The sequence below is a fragment of the Vidua chalybeata genome, chromosome 4 (assembly GCF_026979565.1).
Source record: "Vidua chalybeata isolate OUT-0048 chromosome 4, bVidCha1 merged haplotype, whole genome shotgun sequence".
Classification (NCBI taxonomy): Eukaryota; Metazoa; Chordata; class Aves; order Passeriformes; family Viduidae; genus Vidua; species Vidua chalybeata.
The window spans coordinates 20,837,902-20,855,553 of record NC_071533.1 but is presented as its reverse complement, the minus strand read 5'-3'; the positions used below and the strand labels follow the sequence as shown (position 1 = coordinate 20,855,553).

The 17,652-nt window shown below is 37.2% G+C and overlaps 1 protein-coding gene across 2 annotated transcripts in view; it reads right to left on the bottom strand.

Annotated features, from left to right (window-relative positions):
• Positions 1-17,652, bottom strand: part of GRID2 (glutamate ionotropic receptor delta type subunit 2) — a 686,989-nt gene that overhangs the window by 282,408 nt on the left and 386,929 nt on the right. Inside the window, exon 3 of one of the 2 annotated variants that reach the window (XM_053941218.1) lies at positions 3,547-3,831. The exons of the other annotated variant lie outside the window; for it this stretch is intronic. Within the exon in view, the coding sequence (XP_053797193.1) occupies positions 3,547-3,831 (285 nt within the window). The remainder of the gene's footprint in view (positions 1-3,546; positions 3,832-17,652) is intronic. 2 annotated transcript variants of the gene reach the window in all.

Below are 17,652 nucleotides of genomic sequence, written 5' to 3'. Positions count from 1 at the left end.
TTTGCAGCTTATATTAAAGGTGCAAGGCAATTGGTTTAGTGCAGTATGTACTTTGAATAAGAACCCAATTTTACTGTAGGAAAATTTATTTTAAATATGAAAGGCCCATTTTCTTCCACAGAGCAGAATTATTGCTAGAAATAATTTCAGTAATACAACTAAAGTATTTTGTTTCAAATAATTAAATTAAATGACTATACAAAATAATTTATTGGAAAGGAAAGTAGTGAAATTTTGCTGGTTGCTAGAATCAGTCTATTAGTGCTTCCACATTTTCTAACTTCGAAAAATATGGCAACAATGAGAAAAAAAAGATGAACACACACCAGAATCTATATTCCCATTATTTGTGAAGCGTCATTTACTGATATGGAGACACTACTTCATGTTATGATAGACATCTCAAGAAGGAATGATCGCTGCACATGAAAAAATATCACCAGGGCAAGAAATTGCTGCTTGCACAGGTGTCAGTTTTGCAGACAGCTATGCACAGCATATCAATAATCGCTTCCTAATATGAAATCAATTCTAACACAGGTATCAAACTCCCACCTACTTTAACCTTTAATACTAAATGTTCTATTAAAATGTCTAATAGTAATTGCTGCAAGCAGTTACACTGAGCAAAGCTTTTAGCAAGAATTTTATTTTTAGGTCTGTATGAGCTGAGAAAACAAGTAAGTCTCATTGCAGCAGAACCTCTCAGGGAAGCTGAGGTACAGGACTGGACTGGGATCTTCCAGAGGAAATTGCAACCACCCTTAGCTGCACTGACGCTGACCAAAGGGATGGATTATTCCTGGACCTCCACCCCATATCTGCATGCCCAGTATTGACTTCTTTCTAAAATAGGCACAGAAGCTAATGGCGATGTTCCTTTCCTTGGGGTCTTCTGGAGTTCTTGGGCCAATGCTCTTTTTAAAAATTCAAACTGATGCTTGAATAATTTTCTTTTGTAAAAAATATTTCACATCTGGACCACAGAATCAAGGAATAATTTCAGTTGGATGGGATTTCAGGACATCACACTGTCCAACCTGCTGCTCAAAGCATGGTTAATACTGAATTCAGACTTGTCCACTCTGTAATCCATTAAAAAGTGATTCCAGTTCCTCTTTTCATGCCATTAATTTCTTTATCCCTCTCTCTGTGCTAGTTCTTCTTTCATCAATAGAGAATCCAGGAAGAAAACATATGACAAATGCTTTCAGTTTATCAATAAAATAGCAGGAAAAGGGAAGAAAGTGATATAATTTGTTAATATTTATAACAACCTGGCAAGATTACTCTCTAGGGGCTACTAATCAAAAAATGTCACCATGTGTCTATGAAAAACTGCTGTCATAGATCAAAAACTGAGAAGGATTGTGAACAGGCAAAACATAATGTCAAATGTAAGAGTTTCAGCTGAAACAGGGTAGCAAAGAATTAGAGGAGTATTCCAACAAGAGCAAGAAGAAGAAATGGAGAGCCAGTGATCAAAAGAAAGAATGAGAGGCCTCAGGTTAGAGATAGTGATCTGAAAGTTCTGCTCTATTTGTTATTAAAAATGGAGGGGAAAATCATCAATAAAATCAGCAGTATAAAATTTCAAAAAGAAATTGTAGGAAACAAAAGAAGAGTACAGAAATTGCTTGCTGCCCTAGGATGGCTGTTGAAATCAAGTATTTAGCTTGATATAGTCTAAATAAACATACCACTGCACAGCTAATAGCTCTACTCTAAGACACAGGCTAATTTAAAAATCAGGTTACATTTAAAATAATTTTCTCTGTGGTATTAATCCCAAACTATGCACACCCCTTGCCCCCCAAAAAACAACCTACTGCTCACAAAATGCCCAAGCCACACAAATGGTTAGAAAGGGGACAGACTGTTCAGTACATACTAAATGCAGAATGTTGGGGGTTTTTGGTGCCTTTTCCTGATGTTTGTGATGGTGATCACTAATCAGAGTCAGATACCAGGCTTTCTTAGTTAGTATGGCATTACTTGTTGACCACTGAATTCAGAATGCCAGAGAGGCTGGTACAGAGACTAAATATTTGCCACAGGTCACATCTGAGGATGATGTGTCACTGAATGAGCTATTGCTCTGAAACCAATTCCTAGCAGGCAGGCAGGCATCTGTGTTATGTAAGTCACACCATGATGAAGTTCTTACCCAGAGATCAAGGACAAAATATCATGGTGTCTGTACTGTATTTTTAAATTACATAATGAATCTTGAATAACTTAAACCTAGTATTTTCAAATATAATTATTCAAAGATATTAATTATAAAATTTGCTTGAGGCTTTTAAACTCAAAAATGCATGCAAAAAAAAGATACCCCTTAAATTAAAAGTTTATAGTTGTCTTCATAAGTACCTGGCAGTTAAATACACAAATGCATCATTTTTGAACAAAAATACTCTGCTGTAAGATTTTTAGATTTTTTTGTTTATTTATTTTTTTAGGGTCTTTGTGTGTTCCCTATCCCATGGCTGGTGCTTTTAGGTGCTGCTTTATTATAGAGAAAAATTCTCCTATTCATCACTTTCTAATCTTCTAATTTAAGAATTTATTATGTAGGCAGGGAACAAAAATCAATAACACCTGACCTGAATGAACCAGATATTATGCACAGTAAATCGCTGAAGTGAGCATTTTTCTACAACTTAAAGATTAAAGTTTGATCATAAGTTTTAAAATGCTCATCCAGGCCAGTAATGATTACTTATGAATATTGGATCCATCTGAAGAAAACAGGTCTGGTGACAAAGCAATTTTTCACAGAAATAAAGGTTGTTAAATTTGTAAGATAATGCAGCCTATTGGAGAAATCTTTCCAGTTCTCCTGTCAGCTGTAGAAAATATGTGGACCAAAATTGGCTGATTTACTGAGCTGGATGGTGCAGTCTTGTGACACCGCCATCTGTGTCACACTTACTCTATCGCACAAAAACCACCAAATCAGCACCTTTCAGGAACACTGAATGAACTCAAAACAGAGGGAATGTTGTCTTGTCCAAGCCCTCCTCCTCCTCAACTTCTTCACTCTCGAGAACTTCTTTCTACATCTTTTATATTTATGACTAACACCTTGTTCTTGCCAAACCTCTGACCTACATTCGCCATTGCTTTGGATTCTGGCCAGAAAGTATATGCTAACAAACAGAAGAGATTCACCACACAATAAACAAATCTACAGAATGCAAATCTTACATGTTACATCTTGAATTATCATTTTATGTTTCTACTGTCCAAAAAAACAAGAGAGCTTGCTAAAAACTTTTGTGTTTCATAAACACAGGTAGAATAGAAAAACGCATAAGTTCTTCATTTATCAGCTAACTCTAACAAAGACATTATCAAATAAACCTGTAAATGTTGATGGATTTTAGAAATAGATTTCTCGGAGGTGCTGTGAAATGGTGCCAGAACCATAAATGTTCAAAAGCAAAAAACATAATCTATCAAGAAGACTACAAAATCGTAACATGACAATTTTCAACAGGATTATGGATTTGACAAAAATTACCCTGATAAATAAATACTTACCATAGTCATTATCATAAAAAATAATGAATTTCTGCCAGGCATATTCTGTGACCACTCTGAAGATGACATCATTTAAGTAGACAGGGGGCCGCACAGAGAGTGTGTAGTCATCGTTGCGGTTGCTCCTGGTGAGCCCACAGCCACTTCTTGGCGTTCCTGCCGTGGAGCGCTGGATGAAGAGGTGAGGGATGTGCATGGCATCAGCCAGAGACTGCAAGGATCCTGCTGATGTGCAGCCAATGGAGCTGACAAGGGCCAGGATGCCTTGGTTCATCAGGTCACAGGCTGTAAGAAAACACAGCGATATTGGGAGTGAGAGCAGTTCAGTGCACATGGCCTGTTTTGCTGTCGAAATACACTGGAAGCTGAAACACAGCAGGTCCAAACAAGGAAAATATGGGTACATTTTTCATATTGAGTAATCCAGATCTAAAATTCATCAAAATCACAAAGTTATTCTATATACTTTGAGGGGGTCTCGTGGTCTAAACTGGAAGACTATTCTGTCCACTCTATCCAGAAATGAATTTTCCCTTTGAAATGAGACCCATCACTGGATCTTCTCAGAAAAACAAAAAAACTCATTTTGGCTACAGAATTAACATGACCACCCAAGGAGAAAAGCACTCTTCAAAGTCTAGCACAACAGCTCCATGAATAATAGTATCTTTGCTTTATACAGGGAAAGCTTGAAGTAACAGCTCAGGCTTGCTGTCAACTTTTGAAGACAACTGAATAGCATTATGTGCATTAACTTGTCCAGGGAAAAAAGAAGTTTCTTCTGGGTCTCACATAAACTTTACTTTTTCTTTAGAAGACAAACAACCTTCCCCTCAAGGGAAGCTGGTCTTATAAATACCAAAATGCTTTCAAAATTCGTTGAATAGTTTCTACACATTTACTTCCCTCACCCCCTTAAGAAAGACGCGAAGTTGACTGTGCAAAATGTAACACCTTAAAACTAACTAATGGTCCTATTAGTTAAAGTAGATAGCCTTAAGTACAATGCCAGTGACATCCGCATTAATATAATGGTGTTTATCATGAATAATGTTGAAGCAATCAACACATATAAAAGAAATCAATAATCATTAGGTCTGTAATGTTGAAGGGTTACCCTGTGAATCAGTCAAGTGGTTATCCTGTGTTTCTAACAGGCTGGAGAATTCGACTGAAGAAATAACATGAACTTGTAGCATTATTCCCCAGAACATACCCAAGGCTAAATTTTTAAATAGTCAATTTTTCACTGGCAAAGTTACACAAAGAGTTAACCTGCATTTACACATGTAAATGAGTAATGGGATGGTAAAAACCAATATGTGTTTACATATGAATATCTAATACTGAACTGTACAATTATTTCTTCCGCAGGAGTATTCTGCACACACAACCGGTGGAGGCCAAAACAAGAAACCCACATGTGAGAATATATTCACCTAAAAATATAAAAACATATTTTAGTGCCAGACCTGCTGTCTCACATCATATGGGTCCTACTCACAGTGAGTAATATTTTACTTTGCAACACACCTAATGATCTCAATGGGAATATTTACAGTGTGAGGCATGGAGTTCCCATTTCTCTACATTCAGGCCCACATAGAGATTGACTTTGAAGCCAAAGGACAGCACCAGAGGTCATGAGTGCTGAGAACCACCTTCTCCTAAAGCCAGAGCATTATTTTCATTAAGAGACAGATCTGGAACATACAAGGGTTTTTTCCCAGGGCCTACTCATGCTGTTGCTGCTGAGGCTTTGTTGCTTGTGAGCCCTTCTGAATTCCTTCATGCACATACATATGGGAGAGAGAATGTTCCCACACAAAGCTTTCAAAGTGTTCTGGCTTAGGATAAAGTGTTCCCTCTGTTACATGCTCTGAACACAGCTCAGCTTCTGGACTTTAGGTTAAAGGTACTACGTTTTTGATAATTGCAAATATCCTTCTTCAGAAAAGTATAAAATATGATTGGTAATGGGACAAAAAAATATTGGTATCTTGTAAGTTTCTAAAATTTTGAACATTTCAAAACAATCCTAATAAGTATTCATTTTTTATGCTGCTTGTTACAGTCCTTTATCATCACTTTCAACAAAGATAAAAGGCTTGTCTAGTTAAATTTTTAGGGAGATGATGAATCTCTTTCTTGATATGGTTTTCCTGTACCAAGGACTGCAATACCTATGTTGCATATTCCAGTAAGAATGCTACTGCTTGAGAAAAAAACCTATTTTTTGTTGATATGATATATTGCTAGATATTAATAGAATTGATAAGAATAAAATAAATGTTAGATTTTGCAAAATCCTAATTCAACAAAATATTAAGTTTTTTGCCTCTGATGTCACTTGTTCAAATAAAATATATGGTGTGACCCTCCAGTCTCTGAAATCTGATTTTTAAAAATACAGCCAAGTCAAAATGAATTATAGAAATTGAATGAAAATGTCTAAATTTCCAGGCACACTTTCAGACTCTCAATAACCTCTCCTTGTAATGCCATGAAGTGGGAGACATGCTCTTTATGAAAATTGTTATTGAAATATGAAGAGGAAGAAAACAGCATGGAACATTCAGCTCCACAGGACCAAATGTTAATAGTGGCAAACAAACTGAATAAAGGATGAAAATCTTCTCCCTTAACACTGCACCACATTTGTTACAACAGCCTCAGGACTGGAGTTGCCTGGGTGTCTCTTTCTTCCATGATATGCTTATGAGAATTGTGTATGCTTGACTGGGACAATATGCACTTAATTATGCTCAAATAGACCTTACTCCTGCACACTTAAAGACTAGTTAATACACAGAGAGTTAGCTGCTGGAAAAGGGACAATATCTCAGAAGCAGCTTTTTCTAGAAAATCACTGCCTGAGTTGAGAGAGTTCACCGCTGAATCAGACTGACTGGATTAGTCTTTGAACAAAAATATAATTTCTGCAGTATATACACATAAAAAGTAAAGCCTATGCAATATGTAAAATATCATCTATGATATTCAAATATTTCTCAGCCAATAAGCCCTTTTGTTGTCTCCAGCAGAAGAGTTCATTGGTCAAAAGTACAAGACTGGGGTCTATGCATTTTCTTAAGCTTTTTTCCCCTTTCAATAACAGCTCTATTAAATCCTTTTCCTAGTGTTCCAAATTTTTCAACTGTATCTTACCAACTGATTAAAAGCTATAGTTCACACATATTTGAGATCCTAGTTGTGTTCCTTTCCTGAGCCTGAAATATCCAAGTTTTGTTTTGCCCCATTTATGTTAAAAAACCCACATATTCATCTATATATACACCCACACACACACACACATATATATATATACACACACACACTTGAATGCTATCTTGGCATTCAAAACTGTGTTGCAATTTAATTTACTACAACCTCCTTGCTCAGTTGTATTTCCAAGCTGGTATTTAGTCTACTGCCAATATGATCAAGGAATATTAGCCAGCCATCAAGTAGAGAAATAAAAATATTGCTGTGCCTATAAAATCCGCAGTCATGCCCTGTAGAAATGCCAAACTCAGATGGACCTGTACACAGCTCCATTGCAAATTTAACAATGGAAGAGCAGAAGTTCAGTAATAGTGTTTCTAAAATATTGATTCAAACTATAAGCTACATTTAAACAGAAGTTGTCCAAATATTAGTTCACCCTTATAATCACCATGTAGCAGATGTTATTAACAACTGCATCTTCACCAGCTAAAGGAATAAAACTGATCACATTATTTTAAGCATTGCATAGAGAGAATATGAAGAATATCAAGATAACTTAAAGCGCTTCACCGTTTTATATATATATGTAAACACATATTTATATATATATATATATATATATATATATATATATATACACTGCATGTTTAGCTCATGCTGGCATGCACTCAGCATTATGTTTAACTCTCCAGCTTATCTTGGTCTTTTTTTGGAAATGCAAAGTTTCTGAATTTTCAATGCTGGTGGGTCAATCACCAGTAACAAAAAAAACAATCTTTTAAAGTAAAATCTCTTGCTAGTTTGGCAAGCACATAAAGAAAATAAAAAACGTAATTTTGCGGTTAGTATGCTATTTTTTTTTAAATAAAGAGCACAACCAATTCAATTGGAAATAAATAATTTACATCTAGGCTATCAGCTTGTACAAGAATTTCCAGCAAAGCAGAATTTAAATGGCCATGGTAACAAATGTGTCCATAAAATGAGTTCTCTCTAAAATGGAAACAATAGGAGGTCCTTAAATAACTACTAGTTGCTGTAATGATGAAAGGAAACAAACAAAAAATAAAGAAATCTATAAATAAGAGCAAGTGAAAAACAGATGTAGGAATAAATAAGAAGCACCCCCAAAAAAGGGACTACTGAGATTTAACTACTGTTATGAAACTGAGAATTTTCTTTCTTATTTCTCCCATCTTCTTCTAATAGTAAATCACAACACATCACCCTCATCTTCTGTGAACAGATAAGCCAAACTGAAAAAAAAGTAGTGTAGGATCTCTAGAGACTTGGATAGCAATCCAATTTTACTCCCACTTAAATTGGTGGTTAAAAAAAGTCAGACTAACTCTTAACACTAGTTTTTTGAAAATGCTAAATACTGTGCATAAATAGTAGGATCCCTTTAAATAATCAGACATGTATTGTGCAGTCCTTTTAATCTTCTGTCATTTAGAAACTACCAGGCTCCTTCCAGAAAAGTAGTGGCATTTGACTGAGATGGTGTTGAGTGAACAAAAATTAGATCTGAACCCTGTTCCCAGAATCACGGTCCCGTGGGCCAGTCACACACCTCAGCGTCATTCCACTGGACGTCCTCTTCAAAGCTGACATAATTTCAATCTCAGTGCTCCTTGATGTTTTCCACATATTATCCACGTATTGCAATGCCTCCACGCTATTTATCTGAATGTGAGTCTGGGGAAGAAAACCTTTCTTGACTGATATCTCCAGTGTGGGATGGAGACTATAAACAGTTTGTTGCCCTGTGCATCTGCTCTATGTTTTGATAATGCTCTGAGGACTTTGTCACCAGGAGGGCTCCATACAGTTGGGCCAAATTTGCTTTCCTTTGATTTCTTTTGAAGGTGAATACAATCTTTCCACAGAAATATTTTTTATCTTCTTACTGTCTTTTGGAGCCTGTACAATTCACCACCAGGTGAATCACAGGTTCCCAGGAAGAATACTCAGATTTATTCTCTATTCCATCCAAATGGCCAGGAACATTGAGTATGGTCAGAGGGCAGGGAAAAAAAATCTAATCCATAGGAGCCTCAGGTTTTCCCCTTACAGTAGTAATGGAGAGAGTACTAATGGATTTATTAATGCATTCCAGAAAGTCATCGGATATGGATTTGTACTAATCCATATCCAAACCAGGATACACAGCTGATTCAAGGGTCAAAATACCTGAGCCCCTATAAATGTATATTAGGCAGCTTCTACATAGCTTTGGAAATATAAGCTATTATTTCTTTTCCTTTTGAGAATATGCTGTTGGCTGCTCCTCAAATCTTTTCTGAGCTTCAGGTTGCTGATGAAAACTGAGGGACCAGAGCATGTAAATTCCCTGTTGCAAAGGGTAAGGAATAAGGTTAAAATCTGCATTTCTTTCAATGCGATGTTCTGTTCCCTCCCAAAATGCAATTTTTTTTTGTCTTTGTCACCTTTAAATGCTCCCCAAACCACTCATGAGTACATTGCAGAAAGATAATGTATTCACAAGAAAACAGCCATGAAAAGTGATGAGAAGTTTAAACAGATAAACTACAGGTCTTTCTGTTTAGTGTTCATAATCTCAGATGCAAGCAGTAGAATGAAATGTGATCATTAGATCAACGACCAAGTGAGATTGGCCTGAAATTTCCAATAAATCTTTTTAGTCACTTTTGGATGACAATTCTGCTCTTGCAAATTATTTTTCCTTCATAACACAATGGTTCTTCCCAGACTTAGAGCTGAATTATTTCTAGAAGAGCGACAGCATATTTTTAATATATATTGAAAACTCTTTAGAAGGAAATAAGGATAAAGTGGGGGGAGGGGAAAGTATTGACTGGATTTTAAAGAATATTCTCCTCTGCAATGCAGATAACAGAGTCTATCCTGTTCCTTTTTTAGATAAGGTTATAGAATTCCACTTCATTTACATCTTCTCTGTAAACGTTAGTAAAAATTTCCCTCCCACCACTACGTTATACACAACTCAGACTAACAGTATTTTAAATTCACTTGTAATTAACCTTTAAGGGATTTTAGTTTGTCCTGACTGTAGAACAAACTTGTTTGAGCTTTAGCAGCTGTGCTTTCTAAGCCTTCGGATTTCTTTCTTTGGGAAAAATAATCCAAACTTTTGATATCTAAAAAGTATTACCAGAAAGCACATTTGCATCTCTGTTGCAAAAAACACCACAACTGCTTTTGGAATTTTTAATATTGAAAAGCATTTGAGAGCCTTTTCTGGGTCAGATATCTTCCTGTATACAAGCTTTGCCAATTATGGTAGCCTTGAATCCATCACACTAAAATGCAATAATTAATCTGAGCCTTGAAAAAATGAACTAAGATTCTCCCAAGTTTGGAGGGAAGCAAGATTTATACATGAAAGGTATTTTGATGCCATGTCTTGCAGGATTCACTTAAAGGGCTTGAAAGAACCACAGCTTACAAAGGGCACCAAGCAGAAAGAAGTCTCCACAAGTTCTCTTTTTGGACAAGTGTCTTGATTTATTTACTTTTTCCTGCATGCCAACCTTTAGCTTTTCCATTTTATTCTACAGAGGCACAAAAAGGATATGTGTCTTGCCAGGTTAGCACATCAGGCAGAGAAACAGCAGTACAACTTCCTATATTTTTAAAATCTGGTTTCAATTTATTTTTCAATTGATTTTTTTAAATTTGGCTTTTTACCTGGCACTCAACAATTGCGCACAGGCTTTCTCTCAGACAAATGATGGTTCCCAGCTTTTCAAAAAGCCTGAACTTTTTAAAAAATATTTCGAACCACCCCACCATTTTAAATAAGTTACATGGCCACAAAACTTCAGCTGAAGAGTGGCTTTATATGCCATGTCTGTTAGGATGTAAACCTGAATATACTCCCCAAAATGCACAGGATGTTTTCAGGGTGCCTATGGTCGAGATGTCAAAAGAGATATTATTGATAGATCACCAACAAAACATGTCAAAACCTTGAGCATCAGCGTTTATCGTTTTTTTTGAACCTGCTCAAAATAAACCAGGGTAATTTTCTTGTTAAGAGGATAAAACACTGAACTTGATGACATTTTACTAAAATTACACTTTGCTTGCCCCCTATAAATCAGATTGTCTTGGACTTTTGCCCTCCATCCTTTCTATCTCGGGTCTAACTTTCTTTCCTATCTGATTTTTCCTGCCCTGAGCATCGGAGAGCATTGGCTTTCATCCTCCCCTTGCCAGTTCTCCTCTCCTCAGAATCTGCTCCAGCCAGGCAAAGCAATTTTTTTTCCTCTTCATGTCACCTCATCGATCTCTTATTCTTTCATTTTTATTTTTCCCCCATCTACTTCACCTCATTACCTTCAATGCCCAGAAACAAAATATAGAGAACCCGAGACACTGGACTGAGAATCTGAAGATTGTTGCATGACTAATTTGGGATTAGTAGTCTTATGCTTTGGTGATTATGATACTTTGACACTTTTGCATGATCTAAATGAAAGAGGTTACACTTGTGTTCCCCACACCCATTTTTTTTCAAGGTTAGAAGGCCCATTTCTGAGAATAACTCGCATCACCAGAGTTCCTTTACATCTCCTCTCTTTTCTAAAATGTTTCATAGCCCCCCTTCTCTTGCCCAGACTATTAATATGGAGACAACAGGCTCTGCTGGAGAGATACAGTGGGAAGCACAATACCACAGCCTAGTCCAGGGCAGACAAAAGAACACACAGCTGGTAGCATTAGTTTAATTGGAAGCCCTACAATGGGAAGAGCGGCCTGTGCTGCCCTGGATGAGCTTGGCATCCTTCCAAAGATATTACTGAACAACACTGTTCAAAATAAGACCATCCCCCAAACGAAATCTGCGAAAAGTAATCTGGGAGAGTTTTCTTTCCTGCAGTGCAAACAGCAAATATTCAGGGAATGTTCTTCTATAGAGACAGCTAAGCAACTTTTTCAGTCTTTTAATGTGGCATTTTAGACAGTGTATTTCCCAAGCCTAAAAAGGTATACTTTTATTTCTTAAAAGAAACCCTCCTAAAAATAAAAAATAAAATGAAACAAACAAACAACAACAAAAGAAAAGGAGCCAATTCTACCAGATGAGCAAATCAAACAGAGCAATTTAACAGCAAACAATACGAATGCCAGATCTTGCATTTGACATAAAAAAGGAAAAGACTCTACATCAAGATAAAGAACTTCATATGAGAACAAGCAGAAAGCAAGGGAGGCGGTACATCACTTGCAGAAAAATACATGGCTGTGAAAAAACCAAGAAGCCTGTAGGAGTCCAGAGCATCAGTTCCATTAGCAACTTAGCCACTCAAGGAAACCTCAGATGAGTCAAAACAACTATCACCATTATTATTTGTTAAGAATAGACATTCTGCTTGTTTCACTGACACACAGAATAACAAGCATGATAAGAATAAAAAAAAAAATACCTTTAACTTTTCTTTTTATTTGCAGCTCCGAAAGTGCTTTGCAAAGATGCTCAGCATCTTCATCTCTATTTCACATAATAAAAAACCTCAGATGTGCCAAGAGGAGTTTCTTGCCAAGGTCAAAAAGCAAGGCAAGAAAATTGCTTTCCATGCCAAGCTCAAACAAGCAAAAAGGCTGCAAATAAAGTTCTTTGTTGCAGCTTTTCATGTTTGTTTTGTGCATTAGTGTGCCACTGAAAGTGGTTTATGTTCTGAGCCAAATGTAACAATGCTTTATGAAAACAAAGGATTTTGAAGGAGGGCAAGGCAGCCAACAAAACAGGATTAAGTGACAAAGACTTTCAGATCCAGAGTGACCTCAAAGCAAGACCACTGTTGATTACAAGAAAAGATTGAGACATGAGCATTACATTTAATGGACAGTGAAATGCAGAAAAGGAAAACAGCTGTAGGTGAGATCTAACTATTGATAGATAAAACAAAATGCTAGCAGACATGGAGAATGCATTTTAAGCAGAAGTATTTAATAAAGGAGTAAACATTTTGCAAGGAAAATTACAGATGAGTGTTCAAGAGAAGGGAAATTGTTACATATTGAGGTAAGGGGGGAGAGGGTGGAACTATGCATGGAAAATTCAACTCCTGAGCTTATGATCATGAGTTTTGGAAAAAGATATAAATACTCATACCAGAGGACTCCAGCATCTCTGCTCATATTACTTAAAAACATTCTTAATATGGTTTCTTTCATACCTGATGTGCAGTGTGATTGGTTCTAACAACGCCAGGTAAGCCAAAGATTCACTAACAACTACGTAAGACTTTGAAATCCAGAACAACACATTGACAAAGAGCTGAGGGTGCAATGCTGACATTGTGAAGATAAAAATTCAGAAATGTTAAAACACGCCTAGTGAAAGGCATGGGGAGAGCAAAAAAGAGAACTCAGGACTTTGCAAGTAACAACAATAAAGGAATATAATGAGGGATGACATCAGCTTTGAGGTAATAGAGAAGGATGTTAAATGTTAGTAAGTGATGAGACAGTAAGATGTGCGGTTCGGGAGTAATAAATCCATTTTGATATCAGGGAGGAGGAGGATGCAGGTTGCTGCTGTGTGGGAGTAATGGAACAGAGCAGAAGATACAGCAAGGAAGACAGTGACAGTGATATTGTACTGTATCTACTGAAGTGCAAATAGCTAATGCATTGACAGACGTGTCAGCAAAAAGGGCACTGGGGAAAAATCAACTTGGTGCATGTTACAGACAAAGCAGCAGCTGGGCTTGGCAGCAGCTTCAGCATGTGAAGAGAAGGGGAGAGAAGACAGAATGTGCCTAAGTCTGAGAGTCTATTTTTGCTCTTACTCCAGGAATAATAATGGTGCAGTGTTCCTTTAGTGCCAGTTGCAACCTTTTACTGAGATTGCTTTGATTGTAATGGCTGCAAGAGATGCCAGGAAAAGAAGGTAATGCAGCTTTTCTTTTCCCTTGACTTTTTCCAATGTCAAAGAAAAAGAAATTTGCATATCTCCAAAATGGAAAATATACATTTTCAATAAGGACCGTTTGAATAACACCAAACACTTAACCCTAATTGAAACCAGCAGTTGTTCTAAACCATTCACACCATGGTAAAAGAGGATTGAAATGAAACTTAAAACCCACCTCTGACACTGGAGAGACATGTCCAACAAAGACATGCCTAATGAACTATTAGAAATCAATTGACACAAATCCTATTTGGAATCAGAGGGAAATCTTTCCTTTGCCTTTAAAGAAGCATTTTAAAATTGTAACTCTCCCTGACAAACACAAAACCATGTAGAAAGTGAAAAAAACCCTGGTCTCAGCTTCCAAAGCTGGAGCAGAAGTTCATTTTGCTCGGCTGTACAGCACAAGACGTACAGTGTGACGTGATGTGGAGTGAAGCAGTAGGACTGCTGAGTCTGCTCATTTGCTTTTCCCTGAAATGGAAATTACAATTTTCTTCCTTGATCTCTTAAAATCTTTTAATTGCTATTGTATCTAAGCACCAGTGCTTACTGTGTTGCTTCAGATACCAGTAAGTCTATTCCTTCACTGAAGACTTTGTTCCTGTGGTGCAGCACTTCATGTATTTACTGACATGATTTTTTTTCCTCCAGTTCTTTCATGCTGCCACAATAATTCCTCAAAACAAGACTATTGACTCCACTACAGGATTCTGCCTTCTTTACTTGTTTTGCATTGGTATTACCTCTCAAGTAGCAACAGGGTTGGTCTGTCGCTACTAGGCATGAAAGAGAGGGGAGCCAGGCTTACTGTGTATATTAAGAGCTCCTAGTTGTGGATTGCACATAATGTCATTCCCTTTGACTGACTTTTTCCACGCATTTAGCTTGCATAGCTTGCAGGGATGCCAGAAACTGGAAATAAATCAGAGTGCCACATGACACCTTCTGATCTGCAGTACTACAGGTATCATTTGTGGGAAAGCATAGAGGCAAAACCAAAGAATTGACATAAAAAATATTCTTTTCAAGCATGTCCAATTCTTCATAAAAACAAGGAAGTATGGTTATTTACATTTTACCACAAGATCTGAAGAACATAACAGACTAAAAAGCACATATGAAGAACTAGAGTTACAAAAATCTCTTATTCTGTCTAGTAAAACTCTGGCACCTACATAAGGGAAGTGGCATTACAAATGACTCTTTGATGTTTGAATCCTGTGCGTGCAACAGAAAAAACGCAGAAGTTTCAGAACGGCTTCCTTAGGACTGAGTAGAGCAGGATTTTCATAAGTCACATAAGCACTGCCAAGGATGTTGTAGCAATTCCTACATGGTCTTTGTGCCATTGGCCTGGCCTGGCCAAAGCACAGACACTGCCTACATTTCTCACTGCCTCCCATTAGTGTGTTGCAAGAGCCATTCCACAGGAAAAATTAAGATGGTCAGTTTTCAGAAATTTCATTACAGATGACTAGCTGTCAAGATTAAATAAATTCAAAATTCTTTTCAACACATGACTTTGCATAATTCTAATACATTATTCCTTTGTAAGTCTATTTCTGCAGAACTTGGATAAAATGGGAGGCTTAAGCTTAGCAAATAGCCCTGATCTCAATTCACCAGTTTTAAAAGGTGAGAAGTTTTCTGAGTTGCAAGAGTTATGCCTGATTTTCACTTAGGAATTAGTGAGGAGAGGGCCAAACACATTCTTCCATTTCTCAAGTTTTATACAGTCAATTATCTTCCTTTGTGGGCAGGGGAATTTCAGACTGTTATATATAAAGTACTGTTAGTTAGCCAGTATTTTCCTGTCATTCTCTCCCCCTTGCTGCTTTTGATGACTGCTTATTTCTTAATTGCAATGTAGTGAATATACTGGAGATTTTTTTTTTTCCCTAGCAGTCGGATGCATGCATTTTCTTCTTTGGTCTGTCAGCAGCACCCATGCACACAAATAAGCATGCACACACAGAAAATAATACATGACTGGCTCCAACTTTGCATGCACAAAAATATTCTGTGACAAGATGCATGAACCAAATGCAAAACCAAGAGAAAAACACATCCTTCAACTTGAATGACATAGTATCGATCATTTATGAAAGTTGCCTGCACCTCTAAGTCTTTAAGACATCCAACCACAGAAAAAGTCTAATGTCAGCGCTTTGTAAAGCTTTAAGAAACACAGGCAAATATTTAGCATTAGTGCAAGGGATGACCACAAATCCAGTGACTTTACCCCAACAATAGAAAATTAAAGCCTTTTTTAGCCTTAAGTTGACATATGAATTAATGCAGCTTTCATTCCTTGTTATTTTGTATGAAGACAGATGAGCAATGTCCAATACTATGGAATAAGGTGATTTGCACACATATGAGGACTATCAAAATACCACAATTCCCAAAGTAAGCAACAAAAGGTGAGACAGAGCAGGAAGGGGAAAAAGGAAATACTCTTATTCTCAGTCATTTCTAAAGACAAAACTAATCATTGGTAAAATCCAGGGATGTCAAATAAAGAAAGGCAAGGAGTAAGCCTTGCATCTTCATGCATCTCTTAGGTTTGCAAGCATCAAGAACTAGCAGAGTATTTAAAACATTGAAAAAATCCATAAACCCACAACTAACAAACAAAATTAAAACAAAGACACAATCCAGCCCTATTCTCAAACTTTATCTATTTGAACAATAAGGACAGTCTTGGAAATGCAGTAAAAGTCCTGTTTAAAGTGATTTTCTCAAAAGCTTCTTGCAGTGAGTATCGCTTTTTCCTATCGGCTCAATTTTTTCTTCTACTGCTTTTTGCCAGTTGACACTTAAAGTGTCCAAGGATCTGAAATTTTGGTGGCAGGCTAAAATTGTGATTACAATTCCTTTTAAATGTCTTGGGTATGCCTTCCAGGACTGGCATGATCAATATGCCTTATCCCAACTCCTTCTTGAAAGGTCTCGCTCCTCCAAGAAAGCATTTTCTTGAAAGGAGAGGCAGGTATAGAGCCTTGAACAGATCTGTATGACATGCTTACCTCCTACCCGTGGGCATCCACCCTCCCCAGTGGAGATTTTCAGGCACAGTTTCACCATGGAACTCATGTTTACCTCAGTCTTGATATTTCCCAGAAAGACAATTACCTATGTCCATATTCCCCTGCCTACACTGTGATTTGGAGTAAAGTCCTCTACATCAACTTCCGTGGAAGAGCCTGGCAGGTCAGTTCCTTTTTATTTCCATGTACACATTCCTAGGAAGGTGCCTAAGTCTACCACCAGAAGACAGATTTTAAGATTTCATTGGAGAACAACAATGAAATGTACCATAAAAGCTCTTTGAGGTGGCAGGAAGTTTCAAGGGGCTGCAGTCCTCAAGCCATCCTCTTCTGTCACCTGTTCTAGAACCCAATCCAGTCATTCATCAATGACAACAAACAAGTGTGCTTTGCAGACCACAGTTGTACCACTGAGGTACAATTCCCAACCTAACACATGGCACTGCTTTGTAATCACACACTGAGATGTTGCTGTTTCACATGTTTCTATCAGCTAAAGGACAGCTTTCTCCACAACCTAATTTTTTCTCTATACCTGGGAGTATAACAGAAATAGAAACTCCTCTAGCTGCAGAATATGTAAAACTGCCCACTGCCTTGGGTTACTGTCTTTTTGCTGTTAATAGGAGCTGTCACAGGCTCGTAGAGTCACACTTACATACCCTGCTGCAGAGTTAGGAACTACTCTCCTTTCACAAAAGAAGACTACAGCACATAATGCTATTTTGGTGGACTGATATCATTGTTTCATTTTTAATAGATACCCCTGCAAAGGGAATAGTTACCAGGAATCCTGTTATGAAAAATAGATTAGACAAAACCATACATTTTATAGAACACTGGTCACATGTAGAAGGATAAAATGAGAATGGCAACTGTTTTAAAACACAGGCTGCG